Source organism: Neomonachus schauinslandi, chromosome 10 (genome assembly GCF_002201575.2).
Source record: "Neomonachus schauinslandi chromosome 10, ASM220157v2, whole genome shotgun sequence".
Classification (NCBI taxonomy): domain Eukaryota; kingdom Metazoa; phylum Chordata; class Mammalia; order Carnivora; family Phocidae; genus Neomonachus; species Neomonachus schauinslandi.
The window spans coordinates 23,117,183-23,138,068 of NC_058412.1; the positions used below are offsets into that span (position 1 = coordinate 23,117,183).

General features: G+C 39.3%; 1 protein-coding gene across 2 annotated transcripts in view; it reads left to right on the forward strand.

The window, feature by feature from the left end:
- Positions 1 to 20,886, forward strand: part of CLIP4 (CAP-Gly domain containing linker protein family member 4) — a 77,835-nt gene that overhangs the window by 24,796 nt on the left and 32,153 nt on the right. For both annotated transcript variants that reach the window (XM_044918827.1, XM_021697599.2), the window contains exons 8-11: positions 5,704 to 5,839; positions 12,233 to 12,373; positions 17,114 to 17,203; positions 18,396 to 18,539. In XM_044918827.1, coding sequence (XP_044774762.1) covers positions 5,704 to 5,839; positions 12,233 to 12,373; positions 17,114 to 17,203; positions 18,396 to 18,539 — 511 coding nt within the window. The remainder of the gene's footprint in view (positions 1 to 5,703; positions 5,840 to 12,232; positions 12,374 to 17,113; positions 17,204 to 18,395; positions 18,540 to 20,886) is intronic.

The window sequence follows — 20,886 nt, forward strand, 5'->3', positions numbered from 1 at the left end:
TCTCTCTTTTTTAATACCTCATAGGGAAGGTCTGTTTTGTTTTAACTTTGGGTAAATAGGGAGCTGGGTATGGAGAATGGAACAGGGAGTTCCGTTGTTTCCTCACACAGTTACGTGTAAATATATGGGTGGGCTTGTGGGGATGGTGACACGGGTTTTGCAGAAAATGCCAAAATCTGGAAGTTTGATTTACTGAGAAAATTGCTCCAGAAAGGAAGGTAAACTCCAAACAGATGATTATGTTGAGAATGACATTTTACCAGCTTCCAAAAGAATATATTCATAGGACATTTGTTAGCTTTTTTTTTTTAAGTTGGGATTAATGTTCAACCTCTTCAGTATTCCTATGTCTGAGAATGGATGTTTAGAAGAGTTATTCTGTTGTTCTTATTTTGGAAAATTTGAAGCTATACAAAAGTAGAAGCATATAATGTGCATCAGCTGGGTTTAACCTGATTGTCTCATGGCCAATCTTGCTTCCGTTATCCTTTCTTTCACTCTGTTGCTTGCCTTTTCATCCTCTTAGGAATGTCTTTCAGAGAGTAGAAGTTTGAAATTTTGATGAAGTTCATTTTTCAACTTTTTCTTGTATGGATTGTGTGTTTAGCATAGCTAAGAAATTTTCTACAGTGTCATAGGAGAGTGGAAGATATAGTACATGGACTTTCTCTCAGAAGTTTATAGTTTTAGGTTTTACATTTAGTTTTATATTTAATTTTGAGTTAACTTTTGTACAGAATACTAGGTATAGATAGAGTTTCTTTCTCTCTCTCTTTTTTTTGCATCTGATTACCTATTTGTTTCAGCACCATATTTTGAAAAGACTGTTCTTTCTTTCTTAAATCGCCCTTGCCCCTTTGTCATCTGACCTTAGGTGTATGGGTGTATTTTTGGATTTTATTCTACTCCATTGATTCGATGATTACCCTTTCTTCAGTACTACTCTGTAATGATTGCTCTACCTTTATAGTAAGTCTTGCAATCAGATGTTGTTAGGCCTTCAATTTTTTTTTTTTTTTTATATTGTTTTTTTTTCCTTTTTATTAATTTTTTCAATCAGATTTTTTTAGGCCTTCAATTTTTTTTTTTTTTTTTAGTTTCTTTGTCTTTCCATGTACATTTTAGAATCAGCTTATGGATTTCAAGTCATACAAAAAATCCTGCTGGGATTTTGAATGAAGTCGTGTTGACATAGATCAGTTGAGGAGAACAGATATCTTAAAGATATGGAGTCTTTAAAACCCAAGCATGGTAGGGGTGCCTGTGTGGCTCAGTTGGTTAAGTAGCTGACTCTTGATTTTGGCTCGGGTCTTGATCTCAGGGTCATGGGATTGAGCCCTGTGTTGGGCTCTGTGATCAGCATGGAGTCTGCTTGAGATTCTCTTTCTTCCTCTCCCTCTTCCCCTCTCCCTGCTCGTGCTCACTCTCTCTAAAATAAATAAAATAAAAAAAAAACACAAGTGCAATATATCTCTATTTAATAGGTTTTTTATTTGTTTCATCAGTTTTGTAGTTTTAAGCATTTGTTTATTTAAATTTTAGGTAGTTAACATACAGTGCAATATTGTTTTCTAAAGTAGAATTCAGTGATTCTCACTTAGGTACAACACCCAGAGGTCATCATAACAAGTGCCCTCCTTAATACCCATCCCCCATCTAGCCCATCCCCCACCCACCTCCCTCCATCAGCCCTCAGTTTATTCTCTATCATTAAGAGTCTCTCATGACTTGTTTCCTTCTTTTTCTTCTCCCCCTTCCCATATGTTCTTCTGTTTTCTTTCTTAAATTCCACATGAATGAGATCATAGGGTATTTGTCTTTCTCTGATGTATTTCACTTAACATAATACACTCTAGCTCCATCCACATCATTGCAAATGGCAAGATTTCATTTTTTTGAGGGCTGGGTAATATTCCATATATATACCTCGCATTTTCTTTATCCATTCATCAGTCGATGGACATTTGGGCTCTCTCCATAGTTTGGCTATTGTTGATAATGCTGCTATAAACGGGGTGCATGTATCCCTTCGAATCAGTATTTTTTGTATCCTTTAGGTAAATACTCAGTAGTACAATTGCTGGATCATAGGGTAGGTCTATTTTTAACTTTTTGAGGAACCTCCATACTGTTCTCCAGAGTGGTTGTGCCAGTTTGCATTCCCACCAACTGTGCAAGAGAGATCCCCTTTCTCCCCATCCTCATCAACAACACCTGTTGTTTCTTGTGGTGTTTTTCTAGCCATTCTGACAGGTGTGAGGTGGTATCTCATCATGGTTTTGATTTGTCTTTCCCTGATGGTGAGTGATGTTGAGCATCTTTTCATGTGTCTGTTGGCCATCTTGATGTCTTCTTTGGAAAATATCTATTTATGTCTTCTGCCCATTTCTTAACTGGGTTATTTATTTTTTGGGTGTTGAGTTTGGTAAGTTCTTTATAGATTTTGGATACTAGCCCTTTATCAGATATGTCATTTGCAAATATCTTCTTCCATTCTGAAGGTTGCCTTTTAGTTTTGTTGATTGTTTCCTTTGCTGTGCAGAAACTTTTTATCTTGAAGTCCTATTTGTTCATTTTTGCTTTTGTTTCCCTTGCCTGTGGTGACGTGTCTAGTAAGAAGTTGCTATGGCCGAGGTCAGAGATGTTTCTGCTTGTGTTCTCTAGAATTTTGATGGTTTCCTGTCTCATGTTAAGGTCTTTTATCCATTTTGAATTTATTTTTGTGTATGGTGTAAGAACGTGGTCTAGTTTCATTCTTTTGCATGTTGCTGTCCATTTTCCGCAGCACCATTTGTTGAAGAGACTGTCTTTTTTCCATGGGATATTCTTTCCTGCTTTGCCGAAGATTAGTTGACCATAGAGTTGTGGGTCCTTTTCTGGGTTCTCTATTCTGTTCCATTGACCTGTGTGTCTGTTTTTATGCCAGTACCATACCGTCTTGATGACTACAGCTTTGTAATGTCACTTGAAATCTGGAATTGTGATTCCTCCAGTTTTGTTTTTCTTTTTCAGAATTGCTTTGGCTATTTGGGGTCTTTTGTGGTTCTGTACCAATTTTAGGATTGTTTGTTCTAGCTCTGTGAAAAATGCTGGTGGTATTTTGGTAGGGATTGCATTAAATGTGTAGATTGCTTTGGGTAGTATAGACATTTTAACAATATTCTTATAATCCATGAGCGTGGAATGCTTTTCCATTTCTTTGTGTCCTCTTCAATTTCTTTCATAACTATTCTATAGTTTTCAGAGTACAGATCTTTTACTTCTTTAGTTAGATTTATTGCTAGGTATCTTACTGTTTTTGGTGCAGTTACAAATGGGATCAATTCCTTGATTTCTTTTTCTGCTGCTTCGTTACTTGTGTATAGAAATGCAACAGATTTCTGCACATTGATTTTGTATCTTGCAACTTTGCTGAATTCATGTATGAGTTTTAGCAATTTTTTGGTGGAGTCTTTTGGGTTTTCTACATAAGAGTATCGTGTTGTCTGCAAATAATGAAAGTTTGATTTCTTCCTTGCCAGTCGTAGTTTTAAGCATATCTTAGATAGTGCTATACTTTGCTAGATTTATACCTAAGTTTTTCATGATCTTTGGTGCTATTGTAAATGGTTGTGTTTTGGAAATTTCATGGAGAAATACAGTTGATTTTTGTATGTTGACCATATATCCTGTAACCTTGCTAAATTTATTAATTCTATTGGCTTTTTTTTGTGTGGGGGGGATATCATATGTAAACGATCATGTTGTCTGTGAATAGGGACAGTTTTATTTCTTTCCAATCTGTATGCCTTTCATTTGTTTTTCTTGCCTAATTTCATTGCCTAGGACCTCCAGTATAATGATGAGTAGAAGTAGTAAGAGTTGATAAACTTGTCCTGCTCCCAATATTAAGGAGAAAGCACTTAGCCTTTCATCATTAAGTATGATAATTGTTAGCTGTAGATTTTATGGGTATCTTAATTTATTAAGTTCTGGAATTTCCTGTCTAATCCTGGTTTGCTGAGAGGTTTTTTTTTTTTTAATTATTATCATGAGAGGATGTTGAAATTTGATTTGCTAAAGGCTTTTTCTGCATATGTTGAGAGAGTAAGTTTTTTCCACCCCCTTTAGTATGTGGGTGATATGATAAATTATATTGATTAATTCTCAAATGTTGAACTAGCCTTGCTTTCTCATAATTAACCTTACCTGGTCATAATGCTGGATTTGATTTGCTATATATTGTTGGAGTCTGTATATTGCTGGATTTTTTTTTTTAAAGATTTTATTTATTTGACAGAGAGAGAGACAGCGAGAGCAGGAACACAAGAAGGGGGAGTGGGAGAGGGAGAAGCAGGCTTCCTGCTGAACAGGGAGCCTGATGTGGGGCTCAGTCCCAGGACCCTGGGATCATGACCTGAGCCGAAGGCAGATGCTTAACGACTGAGCCACCCAGGCGCCCCTGTATATTGCTGGATTTGATTTGCTCTTATTTTGTTGAGGATCCTTGTGTCTGGTTTTGGTATCAAGGTAATGCTGGGAATGAGTTGAGAATTAATCCTTCCACTTTTATATACTAGGTTTGTGTAGAGATGATTATTTTTCCTTTAAATTCTTAAAGAATTTTAAAATTCACCAGTGAGTCCATAAGGTTCTGAAGCGTTTGTTGTTGTTGTGTTGTTTTTGTTTTTTGGAAGTTTCTTAACTACAATTCAGGTGTGAGCTTTGACAGTTTGCATCTTTCAAGGAATTGGAACGTTTTATCTCATTTGTTAAATTTACAGGCACAGGGTTGTTCAGAGTATTTTCTTATTATTTTTTAAATGACTGAGGGTATGTAAAGATGTCCTGCTTTCATTCATGATGTTTGCAGTTTGTGTCTTCTCTCTTTTGTTTACTTGGTCCCTAGCTATAAGTTTATTAATCTTACTTATCCTTACAAAGAACCAGCTTTTGGTTTCATTGATTTTCTCTATTCTTTTTCTGTTCTTAATTTCTTTTTTTTAAAAAGATTTTATTTATTTGAGATTGAGAGAGTGGGAGAGAGTGTGCAAGAGAGTGAGCATGAGCTGGGTGGGGGGGGGGGATAGAGGGAGAAGGAGAAGCAGGCTCCCCGCTGAGCAGAGAGACTGATGTGGGGCTCAGTCCCAGGACCCCGGGATCATGACCTGAGCCGAAGGCAGATGCTTAACCAACTGAGCCACTCAGGTGCCCCATAATTTCTTATCTTTATTGTTTCTCTCCTGCTTGCTTTGGGCCTTCACTTTCTAGTTTCTTAAAATGGAAGTTTAGGTCATTGATTTGAGACCTTTCCTAATACAAGTGTTTAATGCTATACATTTCCTTCTAAACACTGCTTTTGCTGCATCCTACAAATTTTTATATATCGTGTTATCATTTTCACTCAATTCAAAATGTTTTTAAATTTCTTTGTGATTTTCTCTTTCACTAGGAGTTATTTGGGAGTGTATTTATTAATTTCCAAATGTTTGGAGATTTTCCAAAATCAGTTGTTAGGTGCATACAGATTTAGGATTCTTAACGTCTTTTTGGGATTGACTCTTATGGTTATATAATACCTCTTTTTATCCCTGGTAATATTCCTGTTCTAAAGTCTACTTTGATTGGATGGTTTTTAAAAACTTCCATGGTAAAGTTGCAAGAGTAGCACATTTAGAATTACTAGTAATCCTCAAAATTTATTCTGATTTATGTTTTCTTTAGGTTGGAACATTAAGATTTTGCGGAACAACAGAATTTGCAACTGGGCAGTGGGCTGGCATTGAGTTGGATGAACCAGAAGGAAAAAACAACGGAAGTGTTGGGAAAATCCAGTACTTTAAATGTGCGCCCAAATACGGTAAGGTAGATACTGTCTAACTTAATGAGAATTAGTTTAAGATAACCAAATTTACTTTTATTTATTTATTTTTATTTTTATCATTTTTAAAAAAGATTTTATTTATTTGGAGAAAGAGAGCATGATCGGGTGGGGGGGGGGGGGAGGAGAGGAGAGAGAGAATCCCAAGCAGACTCCTTGCGAGTATGGAGCCCAGTGTGGAGCTTGATCTCATGACCCTGAGATCATGACCTGAGCTGAAATCAAGAGTTGGATGCTTAACCAAGCTTAACCAACTGGGCCACCCAGGCGTCCCTACTCTTCTGTTGTTTTTAAATAAACCTGGTTAGGCGGGGAAAAAAAAAAAAAGAAAAGAAACCTTTCCTCCTGGTTATCTGTGTAGTTAATGAAGGGACTGCCCTTTTCCTCCTATGAGCAGTGTAGTGATGGGAAGATGGTGTCCCACCAGGAGTACTTCCGGCTCCGTGGACCTCCTGTAAGTCCTGCTTAGGGTGCTGTTATGACTGAGGGAGGGACTTTGTTATCAAGGAAATACAGAACTCCGGGGGTTGAAAAACTTGAAAACTTGGAAAAGCAAGTGAAGCAAACTTTAAAACTGTATTCCTGAGGTGGGATGATTCTTTCTCTTTCTGACAGATGTTTGTTTAAATTCATATTCTTTCTCTCTCATACACATACACACATACAGACTCCTTGACATAGTGAACTAAATTTGTCACTTGCTATGTTGTGAATATTTTTCCTTGCCGTGAAATATTCTTCTAGAACATTAACTTCCCTGGTTGCACGTGTTTCAATTATAGCTGCACAGGGAGATACTCTGGTCTAATGCTGAAGTCCTTGCTTGGAGTCTGACAGCTTGGGTGTGAATCAGCTTCTCTACCTACCAGTTATGTGACCTTAATTCTCTTCTTGTGCCTCAGTTTGTCTTCTATAAAATGGGGCTAACAATACCTCAAGAGTTCGTATGAGGATTAAATGTGTTGATAAATGTATAAAGCACCTTGAATAGTGCTTGATTCCCTATAAGTACTCAACTAATGGTAGCTATTTGCTAGCTGTTATAAATTTATCAAAATTATCAGTTTCCTTTTGTCATACACTTAAAATGGAGCATCATTTTTTTGTTTATTAATTTTTTTGTTTATAAAAGTATTGTATAAAATTTGAAAAACGTAAAGAAGGGGCGCCTGGGTGGCTCAGTTGGTTAAGCGACTGCCTTCGGCTCAGGTCATGATCCTGGAGTCCCGGGATCGAGTCCCGCATCGGGCTCCCTGCTCGGCAGGGAGCCTGCTTCTCCCTCTGACCCTTCCCCCTCTCATGTGCTCTCTGTCTCTCTCATTCTCTCTGTCTCAAATAAATAAAAAAAATTTTTAAAAAAAAAAAAAAAAAAAAAGAAAAAGAAAAACGTAAAGAAGGTTAAAAGAAGAAAATAAAATCACTGGTATATTTCTTCTGTTTTAATTCTTTTTGCAAAATTTGGATTATATATAGTTACATATTTTGCATTTTTGCTTGATATGCTATTATAATTTCTCCAAATCATTAAATATCGTTTGAAAATGTGATTTTTAATGGCTCCATTTCCTTTAATTTTTCCAATTTAACAGGTAAAAATTTCTATGTTTGAATTCATATTTCTCTGATTGTGGTGAAGTAAAACACTTAAAATATTTTGTTGTAATATATATATTAGCAATTGCCAAGAAATAATTGTTCATATTACATGCTCATTAAATAATTGAGGGATTAGTGGGTTTTAAAAAACTTTAGAAATACAAATACGTATTTAAGATATTAAACTTTTATAGTTATCATAGATATTTTGCCCAGTTTGTCATTTGCCTTTGAACTTCATTTGCAGTGTTTTGGCATAGAGTTTTATGTAGTTAAGAGACTTTTTCTTTATAATTTCTTAACATTGCTTTTATGTTTAGATAGTTCTTTCTAGTCCAAGGATTAATTTAAAACTATATATTTTATTCTTTTGAATGTTTTAATTTTTTGCCCTATATTATTTAACCCATTTGGAATATATTTGGGTAGTTCTGCGGAATTAAGAATTTGATTTTAGTTTTCCTCTGTTAGCTAATTGTGGCAGCTGTGAAGCCGACTGAGGGCAAAAGGATCAAAACTCCTAGCAACGCACAGGGTTGATGTCAATCGGAGTCACGGGAAAGGCTTAGCTTGTAACAGAATGCATGTTGCCCCCCCAAATCTCATCATCCCAAGGAGAGGCATGCTTGATGAGGACAAAGCCAGATACACCAAGGACCCTGCTTCTGTCCCTTTCACATGCTTAAAGGCGAGTTTTGGGGGGCAAGGATCATGTGTTGGATTATGGAAAAATGGGAGTTGCCCTGACTAAGCAGAAGCCAAAGAATTTGTCTCTTCTCAGCAATAGATTTTTTTTTTCCGCCTCTATCATTTTTCCTTTGGCTTGTTGTGCTTCCTTTATTATAAATTCTTATAAATGCTATCGTCTGTTTCAGGATTATTTTGTTCAACTGATCTGTTAATTCTCACACAGATTAGATTTTTTCAATTGTAGAAATTTTATAATAATTTTTAAGACTTTTTTTAGAGCAGCTTGGGTTCAAAACAAAATTGAGAGGAAGGTACAGAGATTTCCTGTGTATCCCCTGTTCCCATGTGTGCAGGGCCACTCCCATTATCAGTGTCCCTTCACCAGAGGGTACATTTCTTAACATAGAGGAACCTACACTGACTCGTCATCAGCATTGAGTCCATAGTTTACATTGGGGTTCACTCTTGGTGGTGGATGTTCTGTGAGTTTGGACAAGTATTTAATGACATGTCTCTATCATTACAGTGTCTATATAGAGGATTGTCACTGCCCTGAGAACCCTCTGTGCTCTGCCTATTCCTCCCTTCCCTGCTCAACTCCTAGCAGCCACTGATCTTTTTACTGTCTTCTTAGTTTTATCTTTTCCAGAATGTTGTATCGTTGGAATTCTACAGTACGAACCCGGCCTCTTCAGACTGGCTTCTTTCACTGTGTAATTTGCATTTAAGTTTCCTCCATGTCTTTTCATGGCTTGATAGCTCATGTCTTTTTAGCCCTGAATAATATTCCATTGGATGTACTACAATTTATTTACCCATTCATCTACTAAAGGATATCTTGGTTGCTTCTAAGTTTTAGCGATTATGAAAATTTTTATAATAAATTTTAATACTTGGTAATACCATTTTTATGTCTTTTAATAATTACCAAAGTGAATACATAAGTCAAATTGTATTATAAGGTTTATTAAAAACATCAGTTAACTCCTTCCCTGGCTTGCCCTTCCCTGACCCTGAGTCCTGTCCTTTAGAGGCAAGAACTATTTTAACTTCTTTAGTTGTATCGTCTGATATTAATATTTGTATTTGTAAATAATACATGTATATGAGTCTCCCTTGATTTTCCCAATTTTATTTTTATTTTAAAGATTTTATTTTTTTTAAATAAAAGGTTTTTTAAAAAATATTTACTTGAGAGAGTATGCACAAGTTGGGAGGAGGAGCAGGGGGGCAGAGGGAGAAGCAGACTCCCCGCTGAGCAGGGAGCCCGAAGCGGGGCTCGATCCCAGGACCCTGGGATCTTGACCTGAGCCGAAGGCAGACGCTCAACCGACTGAGCCACCCAGGCGCCCCTAAAAGATTTTATTTTTAAGTAATCTCCACAACCGACTTGGGGCTTGAACTCATGACCCGGAGATCAAGAGTCACACGCTCCACTGACTGAGCCAGCCAGGCGTCCCTGATTTTTCCAGTTTGAGACTTCTGTTGAGTTCAGTTCATACTATAAGGAGAAAGATTGGGCGCCTTCATTCTAAGTCAGTTCTTTTCTTGGTTTACTTCTTTGTTTGGGTGGAGCACATCCTCTAGTAGCTTTTTGACAAAGGACTCATGGGAGATAAATTTTTTGAAAACTTCCATTCTAAAAATATGTTTATTTCTACCCTCATACTTCATATGATAGTTTGATGGGATAAAGAATGTTAGGCCGGAACTCATATTTTCTCTGTATTTAGAAGGTGATATATATTTTTTTATTATGTTATGTTAGTCACCATACATTACATCATTAGTTTTTGATGTAGTGTTCCATGATTCATTGTTTGCGTATAACACCCAGTGCTCCATTCAATCAATACGTGCCCTCCTCAATACCCATCACCAGGCTAACCCATCCCCCCACCCCCCTCCCCTCTAGAACCCTCAGTTTGTTTCTTGGAGTCCATAGTCTCCATGGTTCATCTCTCCCTCTGATTTCCCCCCCTTCATTTTTCCCTTCCTGCTATCTAGAAGGTGATATTCTATTATCTGATGGAGTTTGGCTAACTTTTCCTGTAAAAGGCCAGAGGAGATATTTTAGGTGTCAAGGGCCGCAGTCTCTTGTTCAGCTATTCAGCTGTCCTGTTGTAGTGAAGAAGCAGCTGCAGACAGTGTGTAAACACGTGGGTGCTAGTGGGACTTGACAGAAGAGGTGGTGGGCAGGATGTGGCCTCCCGGGCTCTTGGTTTCTCAGCTACTGTCTTGAGCTTCCAGTGTTGCTGTGTACAAGTTGCAAAATCTTTCTTTCGTGTTTGACCTTTTCCCCCTCTCTGGCAGCTTTTAGTATTTTTTTCCCCCTTTTTATCATTTTCTTTTTTTCTTTAGAGTTTATATCGTTTTTACTCCTTTCTAATATTTTGGTGCCGTTTTGGGAGGAGTTGTGGTAAAATGGGCCATATTTATCTAGAAATTTGTTATTCTTCTATTTAAAAATCATTCTTCCCTATGTGTTTATTTTAGTTAAGCTTTATGATTAATTATATGTCAAGATCTGAGAAAAGTCCCATTGGTACTTTGATGAGCACGAGTTACTTACTAGGAACTTTAGCCCATATTCTGCGTGCACTTTGGGCTTTGGTTGTAGCCAGTCGTCACTCTAAATTTAGTTTCGGTTCTCCCAAATGATTTATTTCATTAAAAAAACCAGGAAGAATAAGAACTTATATTAGGTGGGGTTTTATATGCTATGGAAATCTTTTAAAGCCATAGAATTAAATATTTACTGTTTAAGATACTATGTGGACCCTGCTTGTGTTCCCTCTCTCGCTGTGTTTCTCTCTGTCAAATAGATAAATAAAATCTTAAAAAAAAAAAAAAGATATTATGTGGAATAATATTGTGTGGAAATTTTCTATTAAGACCTTGAAAGAGAAACCATGCAACTTTCCTCAGATTAAGAAAAAGCCATTCAGGGGCGCCTGGGTGGCTCAGTTGGTTAAGCGACTGCCTTTGGCTCAGGTCATGATCCCAGGGTCCTGGGATCGAGCCCCGCATTGGGCTCCCTGCTCGGAGGGGTCCCTGCTTCTCCCTCTCCCACTCCCCCTGCTTGTGTTCCATCTCTCGCTGTCTCTCTCTCTGTCAATTAAATAAATAAATAAAATCTTTTACAAAAAAGATCTTTGTTTAAAAAGAAAAAGCCATTCATTAAACAACATTATAATGCATTAATGACAAATTTGAAAGACAATTTGAGAGTAATCTGACTGCTCTCATAAATGTGTTTTGGTTTTCAGTTTTTTACAGTATTTCTTATATCCACACATAAAATGTTTCTCAGATACAATCATAATGTAATCAAATATATAGTTTCATTTTTATTTTCTTGATTTAATTTTCATACTTGTCTGTATTTCTTTACAATTTTTATTGTTTTACTTATTGATGTTGATGTAACAGTTCAGGGGTATAGTTCATTCATTCATCCTGTTGACACATACTTGTTTTCTCCTACTCATGAATAATACTGCGATGATGACATATCAGGTATACAATCTTTTCCTCCCATTTGGATTATTTTTTCATAGTTAATTTCCAAAAGTGTAATTGGGTCATAGTAGTAGTAAACTAGAAATTGTTTTGGCTCTGGAAATCTATCTTTTCTTTATACCATACAAGTGTAACTTTGTAACTTTTTGTGCACAAATCTATTTCCTTAAAATTCAATGCCACGAAGTGGCTTGGGTTAGAATTTTTGTCTTCCAGTAAGATTGTACACATTTACAATAGCTGATAGTTTAGTCAGAAACTACTGTGATGGAAAACTATTACCTTCACTCATTTCTCTTTTCCCTGAATTTCACGTAATACATGATTATGCCTCTTTTATGTGATTCTTCAATTACTGTGTATGTTGTTCGTCTTGACAACTAAATTGTAAGCTCTCTGAGGGCACATAGTGCATGTCACTTTTTTCCTGTCTTTCCCTACAGGACACCTGGTAGGCACTAAAAGAACTTAAAGATTTATATTTCCAAATGGTTGTACTTGCCCCTTTATTTGAAATGGTTTTAATTGCTTCACACTAACTCAAGCTCTCCATTCCTCCCTTAGGTATTTTTGCACCACTTTCAAAGATAAGTAAAGCAAAAGATCGAAGGAAGAATATAGCACACACTTCTTCTGGAAAAGCTGTGCCTCTCATCAGGTCCCAGAAAATTGATGTAACTCATGTAACATCAAAAGTAAACACTGGTAGGTCAAACCAGAAAGTTAAATCTCTTCTTCAGCATTTTTTTTTTAAAGATTTTATTTATTTATTTATTTGAGAGAGAGAGAGTGAGAGAGCACAAGAGGGGGGAGCGGGAGAGGGAGAAGCAGACTCCCCGCTGAGCAGGGAGCCCGATGTGGGACTCGATCCCGGGACTCCAGGATCATGACCTGAGCCGAAGGCAGTCGCTTAACCAACTGAGCCACCCAGGCGCCCCTCTTCTTCAGCATTTTTTATTTCCTTTGCAGACTGCTTTATATTTAGTGTGCTTCACACTTTTTTTGTTAGATAACTAGAACCCGAATTTAATAAGATCTCCATCTCATATGTTTATAAATGTCAGTCATGGTTTATGATTTTGATTCCTGACAAGAGTATTTTACATTTGTTCCTTTCTTTTCTTCCTTTCCTACTACCTGCATACCTTCATCACCCCCTAATCTAACCTCCAAGCTCAATTTTATACCTCCGGTAAATCCTTATAAACATAACTAGCTTTATGTTTCTTCCCTATTCAAGAATTTTAGTGACTTCTTTTTAATCAGAAGAAGTCCTGACTCTTTAAACTGGTGGTCTGAGTCCTTCCTGTATATAATGGGGTCTCTGGCTACCTCTGTAGTTGAACTGTGGTTTCTTGTCCTCACTCTTCCCTACGTACTTTGTCTCGTGCTATTTCTCTGAGTGCAGTAATTTGACTTCTGCATTTTGAGGCCCTAGCTGTGCCTTACCTCCTTATTTTGATGTTGTTTCTCCAAGAAAACTTCCCTGGGGACCCAGATCACTTTGATGTCTCCATTATGTCCACCCTTGTGTACACTTGTATCCATACCACACAATTATTTGTTGGTTTGGGTCTTGTCCTCTGGTTGCTTCATTTGTGCAGATCTTTATCCTCTCAGCAAAATTTTAAATTTTAAATGGACTGTGAGAGTATTTTGTACTTTTGTATTCACCGTAGTAGTACATAGCACAAGATACGTGCTCAGTAAGTACTTGCTAACTTACCAGTGGCTGAAGCAGAAAGGCTTTCTACCATGATTCAAGGATTTTGTCCAAGAATTGGTTGTCCTTTCTGCTCTCCTCTGTTGAGCTATTTGAATATCTCTGTGTCAGTCTGTACTTCATAACTACTATAGTTTTTAACAAATAAATCTTGATATCTAGGAAAGGAAAGCTTCTTAGCTTATTCTTAAACAGTGTCTTGCCTGTTTGGATCATTACAAATCACACTTCCCTATAAATTTTAGAATAAGCTGTTAAGTTTCTTTAAAAAAATATCTGCTAAAGTTTTATTGGTTTTGCATTTAAACCATAAGTCAATCTGGGAAGAACTGACATCTTTATAATATTCAGCCTTTTAATTGTAAGCTTAGAATATTGCTTTATTTAATTGGGTCCTTTAAAAATACGTCAATAAGATTTTCTAATTTTCTCCACAGCTCTTTTCATACCAGTTTTGTTAGGTCTGTTCCTAGATACTTCATACTTTTTGGTGCAGTTGTAAATGGTATCCTTTTAACCCGAAACCCAGAAGTTCACAGCCATCATGGAAAGAAAGCCCAAAGAGAAGCCCTCCATTCCTGGTCTAGGGATTAGGGAAGGGGTCCCCTGCTAGCCAGAAAATGTAGGAAATCCCTTTTTTATGATAGCTCCCCCCCCCCTTTGGTCCATTCCCAGGCCGGTCCCTGGGTAGTCCTCCATGGTTTAACAGTAGTAGTAGGTGGTGAGGCACCTAAAACCCCATGGGAGGGGAACCCTTCTCTCTGACCGGAGAAACTGTGGTCCCAAGAGCAGGGATGGAATCCCCAATAGTTTGTCCTCTGCTTGTTCCCAGGGGCAGAGTCAGTCCTGGGAGACTGCATGACAGAGCAGGGAAACCAAAGCCTAGGCATCCTGCCCAGATATCGGGAAGGGATGCCTCCGGGAGCAAGAAAGTAACAGGGAGACCATGGAGAGCAGGGAGCTCAAGAAAGTGATCTCAAAATGTTGGGTGTGAACTCCTGGGCTTGCTCTCCAGTGGTGCGTGTGTGGATCTGACCACAGGCTTTGGTCTCCGGGGTAGATCGCTGCCCAGGTCCCAGGCACTGCTGGAGGGCGCATCATAGGAGAAAGATCCCAAAAAGTCTTTGGAAACTGAACTGACATTGGAACCACAGGGCACAGAAGGTGGGTAGGGATGTCCGGCCTGAACTGGTTTGGGTTGACGCCTTCATAAAACAAAACAAAACAAAACAATAAACATTCTCTGTAGAACTTAAGTAGGACCCAGAGTCCCACAATGTAATATTCGAAATGTACAGGATACAATCCAAAATTGCTCAAAATAGAAAAACCAGGAAAATCTCAACATCTCTCAAGGAAAAAGACAATTAAAGGTTGCCAACCCTAACAGGACACAGACATGACACAGATAAAGACTTTAAATAATACATTAACCATTCTTTAAGAATTAAGGTTAATACTCTTGAAATAAGTGGAAAGAAAGTTCAGAGAAATGAGGATATAAAAAAGAATCAAATGATGTGTGAGCACACATGCACATGCGCACGGATGCACAAAGGAGTTTGGTTACAACTGGGGTGACCTAAGATTGGCAAATTGTATCAATGTTGGCATCCTGCTTGTGGGATTATGCTATAGTTATGTAAAAAATTACCTTTGGGGAAATTGGGCAAAGTGTGCAAGAGATCTTCCTGTATTACTTTATACAACTGCATGTGAATCTCCTGTGACTCAATTAAAAAATTCAAGTAAGAAAGAACCAAATGGACATGTTAAAACTGAAAAATATAGTTGAAAAATAAGAAATACGCTCGGTGGGGTGCCTTCACAGAGTCTCTCTTACCCACCCCTCTGTTCAGTTCCTGCTGTTGTCACTCTGGTCCTCATTCCACCTATGGTAAGAACTTCTCCCTGGTCCATGCTTCCTACCTCTGCCCCTCTCACTTCCTTCTAAACTTTGCTGTCAGGGTAATGTTATTCCCCCCCCACCCCCCCCACCCCCATTCATGCCAGCCCTGTTCAAGTCCATCAGAGGCCCATTCCTTCCACAAGAGGACCAGGTCCTTATCTGGCACTGTCCTCCTTTGAGATTTCACTCTGACCTGTCTATCCAGTCTTACTTCTCCCACGTCCCAAAAAATACTCTTTATTCCAGCCATGCTACTCCTCCATCTCTGACCCTGTCCTTAAGATTTTTCTTTTCTTTTTGCCATGTAGAATGCCTATCTTCAGTTCTTTCTGGCCATACCTCCAGTATGCTCTGGAAGAAGTCTTTTCTTTTCTTTCTTTCTTTTTTTTTAAGATTTTATTTATTTATTTTTTTAAAGATTTTATTTATTTATTCATGAGAGACAGAGAGAGAGAGAGAGAGGCAGAGGGAGAAGCAGGCTCCCAAGGAGCAGGGAGCCCGATGCGGGACTCGATCCCAGGACACTGGGATCATGACCTGAGCCGAAGGCAGACGCTTAACCATCTGAGCCACCCAGGCGCCCTAAGATTTTATTTACTTGAGAGAGAGAGAGAGAGACCGTGGGGACGGGGGCAGAAGGAGAGGGAGAAGCAGACTCTCTGCTGAGCTGGGAGCCTAATGCAAGGCTCGATCCCAGGACCCTGGGATCACGAACGGAGCCGAAGGCAGACGCTTAACGACTGAGCCACCCAGGCGCCCCTGGAAGTCTTACCTGTCCTTCAAGACATATCTCAGAATGTGATCTCCTTGATGAGGCATTAATTTATCTTTGTAACCACAATTATTGTCTTTTTCCTTTGTGTTAGTGCTTATCAATAAATGTCCTCATATTTTAGTTATTCATGCTCACATCATTCTACCATTCTGAATTGAGAAGGTGCTCCTTTCGGGCTGGGACCATGTCTTGTTCATGCTGGTGATGCTCAGAGTGCCAAGGATAGTCCTTCACTCGGATGCTTCCTAAGCGAGAAGAATTGAAATGGGTGCTTGATGGAATTTAAAACTGGGTGGAGTCCGTTAGGTTTCCTATTTAAATAATTTGGCTCTCTAGAATGGAAACAGAAGTCTTCATAAGGCGAAGTATTATTTGTGGGCTGCTTCTTTTTTAAAGTGAGTCTGTTTGTGACACTTGGGTGTGGTGCTAGCGGGGCTGTCGTCGTCAGAGCTCTGGGGGCAGAGTGTGGGGCTTCTTCCTGTCTCATGTTCGTTTGCATCTGATGAGTGGCTATGATGGTTTGCAAAATTTTTACCCAGAATTCACTATCTAAGTAGAAACTCTGCTGTAACCGATTTGCAGACACATGAGTGGAATCTGTGAGTTGTGTGCAAGTCCTGGTCCATGTACGGTGGTTGTCCTAGAGCTGCGTGAGTTTTGCTCTCTACCTGCCGGCATTGTGCGGACACACTCATGAGTGTGTGAAGTCAAACAGCTAGGTAGCTGGGCTTTAACTGTTTTATAGAATTTAGAATTCCTTAGTGGATTGTTAAATAGGTCTAAAAGAGACCTTGGTGGTATTTGAGGAAATTGATTGAGGTTTTCAGAGGGGCTGAGGATGCATTCTTTTTCCCCGCCTCTTCACATAATGAAATACTGGATCGGCCCCTGCTGTCTGTGAATTTACTATCCAGCATGTTTCCAGAAGTGGAGAAGATTTAGATAATGAGGGATGTCTGTACTTTAAACAGCAAGTACATTTGTATGTTTAATGTTGAAGTTCTTTCTTGCTGAACATATTTTGTTTCTACATGCTAGGATTAATGACTTCAAAAAAAGATAGCGCTTCTGAATCAACACTTTCATTGCCTCCTGGTGAAGAACCGAAACCCGTAACAGAGAAAGATGGTAAAATAATTTTATAACTTCCATTCTAAAAATCTAATTTACAGATGGAACTTTAATATAATATAGTGATAAAGCTTATATGGGGGCTAAGTTTTAACGTTTTTGAGAGAAAAATCATCCTCGGAAATACCTTAAGCCGCTCATCGTAAAGTGTATACGTGGTTTTGGTATAAAATGCTGTGTGGTGCCTCTGTGTACACTTAAATTAGAGGGCTACCAGGTTAAGTCAAACGGGAAACTAAAAGGAAATTCCAAGTATAGATGGCTTGATAAAAATGTTTAAAATTGCCTTCAGCTATCAAATCATTGGGTGAATAGAGAGCATGAACAACACATTCAAGAGTATTCCTGCTTGCCTTCAGGTTAGCTCAGAACATTTTTTTTTAGAAGATTTTATTTATTTATTTATTTATTTGAGAGAGAGAGAGAGAGAGCACAAGCAAGGGGGGAGAGGCAGAGAGAGGGAGAAGCAGGCTTCCCGCTGAGCAGGGAACCCGATGCGGGGCTCGATCCCAGGACCCTGGGATCATGACCTGAGCCGAAGGCAGCCACTTAACCGACTGAACCACCCAGGCGCCCCAGCTCAAAACATTTTAATACTACCTTTTTTTATCTTAAATTAATAGAATTTTTTTTTAAAGAGTTTACTTATTTATTTGACAGAGAGAGACACAGCGAGAGAGGGAACACAAACAGGGGGAGTGGGAGAGGGAGAAGCAGGCTTCCGGCAGAGCAGGGAGCCCGATGTGGGGCTCGATCCCAGGACCCCAGGACCATGACCTGAGCCGAAGGCAGACGCTTAATGACTGAGCCACCCAGGCGCCCCAAATTAATAGAATTTTTAAGTGTAAATAAGATTGGATTGTACTAAGCCATCTAAAGTGGGAGGTGAGAGAGAGTGTGGGGGGAATGGGGAGGTCATCAGCTTCAGTAAAGCTGGATGTGCTCTTCTGTGTGAGAGTGTCCTCATGCAGCACGAACCCTTACAGTACAATAGCTTGGCTGATAAAGTCTTGTCTGTATGAACTACAGGGACAGCTGGGTGAAACCAGGCATTTAATTCAACACTAGATACTCCACAGCTGAGGAAGCTAAATGGAGGGTTTCAGAGGGATTTACCTGGGAAAGCATCTTATTGGTTCACTTCTTATTGTCCACCCTTCGCTGTGTTCTTTTCCTTTACCTGTCTTAGGTACCCTGCTTGGATCCATCAGCAGCTCCTCCTCCACATCATCTTTGGAACACAAACCGAACTACCCCAAGAAACTGAATGCACATAGCAATAACAGGAAGACAATGAGCAAAAGCCCGTCTGTCTCCTCTAGAACCAGTGCTGGTATCTATGGCTTTTTCAACCAGGCTTTCTTGGTGTTTTTTATCTTGGTTTGTTTGTAAGTAGATTTGCTCTTTTTAAATGTGTAGAAGGAACTTTTTACTTCAGTCAGATAGAACTACTTGTACTCTTCTGTCTTCCCCGTGCCCCCCACCTCTCGTGAGCGTCCTCGGTCTCCCTGCCTCCCTCCCCGTGCTCCTGCCGTGTTCCTTGTCTGGACTGATTTCTTCCCTACCACATGCATGTAACACCTCTGACCCTGTAAGGATCGTTTTAGAAATTTATGATGGATCCTCAGATATGTGGAAACCATACGGTTATTATCTTTCTTATCTCTTTTCTAATCTAGACCTAATAATAACTAACATGTATTGTATACTTATTATTTCAGGTTCTATTCTAAGCACTTTACATACCTTATTTCACTTAATTCTCAAAACAAACCTTTGGATAGGTACTATTATTCTCACTCTCATTTTATGAATGAGGGACCCGAGGCTTAGGGGAGGTAAGTCATTGGTGCCTGATGCCACTTACCCCTTAGGGGAGGTAAGTCATTTCTAAGTGGCACACCTGGGCTTTAGCCTGCGGTCGGTCGGCTGCTTCCTCTGCTGCTGTTAGGGTTTGCCTCCATCCCAAGTACCTCCGCTCTTCCTCCTGCTCCTCGGCCTCCAGACCCCTCATGGCCAGCCCATGGAGAGCTGAACTGTTGCCCATGGGCACAAGCACAGTGTAAGGCCCCTCCTGCGGTGTGGCGACCACACCATCATCCTGGCTCCGAGGGAGCCTCTGGCCAGGGCCCTTCTTGTTGCCGCTTCACGTAGGACTTTACCTGCATTCTCCTTTAGTTGAATGTTAGAGGTTTCATCCCTCTGCATTCTGTTGCTTACACCTTGAATACTAGCTTTCCCACATACTTCTGTGTCGTCTTCATATTTGAAGTTCAAGTCCTTGTTTAACACTAGGTAGGAGAGGGTCAGTGGCTCTCCTGACAGGTTGATGATAGTAACCCATTGGGATGTGGCGAGTCCTGAGTAACCTTGTCCACATTTCTCCAGTTACATGTAAGGATATAGAAAGCACTTCATAGCAGACATCTTGCCGAAATCAACATATATGAAACATATTGCCATTCGCTCATTTGGCTACATAGCAAACTTGTCCGGAAAGGAAGTGAAACCGTTTTGGCATAAATTTTTTTCAGTGAACCTCATAATAAGATTCTCATTCACGTACTTTTAACAGTTGTACTGAAGCAATATTTTATTATAGAAAATGTTCATGACAGGGTTTTTTTTTTTTTTTTCTCTTTAAAATACTTACTGTACTGTGATGGGGAGGAGCCCTCAGCGATAACATTGATGTAATAAACCTATAGGGTGGGACTCTAAAAGCAGAGAACCTAGAAGTTTTGCCTGAAATTGTTTACTTGGAACTTGTATTTTCGGTGTGGGTGCTCCTTCCCCTGTGAGCAGTTTCTGTCTAGCCCCCTGAAGAACAGAGCTACCAAGATAGGGATATAGCATTCCTGCTTGTCCTCATTTTATTCACATTACAAGGCCTCCTTCACTTGGAATTTGGGCTTTTGACATTTACTTGATTTTAAAATTTATATGTGCATATGGAAGTACCTGTTTTACTTTTATAAGAAGTAGTTCTAGTGTACCTGTGTATTTAACCTTTCTTCTCTTTTTATAAATTTAAGCCTGATGTAGGCTTAGATAGCAGTAGATGAAGAGACCTGTCAATTAGAATGAGCAAGAAGACTTTAGGAGGGGAGGGGGAGAGAATGGGAGATCCGTGAGAGGAAGTCCATGTTTGGGACCTCAGAGACATTTCCCTAGGACACTTTTCTAGAGTGAGTAGGTATTTCACTTTCTCCATAGATTTGCATTTGAGGGATGTGGACATATTGGGAAGTGAGGATAAAGAGGAGCAGAAAGAACAGATTAGGGGAATGGCAGAGGTAGGGGAGGAGGTGTGTGTTCTCAGCATCGTTGTATCCCATGATCGAACATGCTGTCCTTGGTCCATTACACAGCCTGGGGACCCGCCTGAGGACTTGTGGTCATAGAGCCCCGGGCTCTCATCCGGGTGTGCCATCGACTACCTGTGAACACCATGTCTTAGTTAATTCCTGAGTTTGTGTCTTATCTATAGTTGTAATTCTATGGAAAGCACTTTGTAAACTCTGAAGTGCATTGGAAATATTAGTTATTATGAGGACCTAGGATTTTTTAGCATAGCGCTTTTTCCACCCCTGCCTTCTCTCTGGGTTTATGTTCCTCATTTGTTGCCATGGCTTTAGTTTCTCTCCCGTTGGCTGTGTGACTTATCCTCTGTCCCCTGT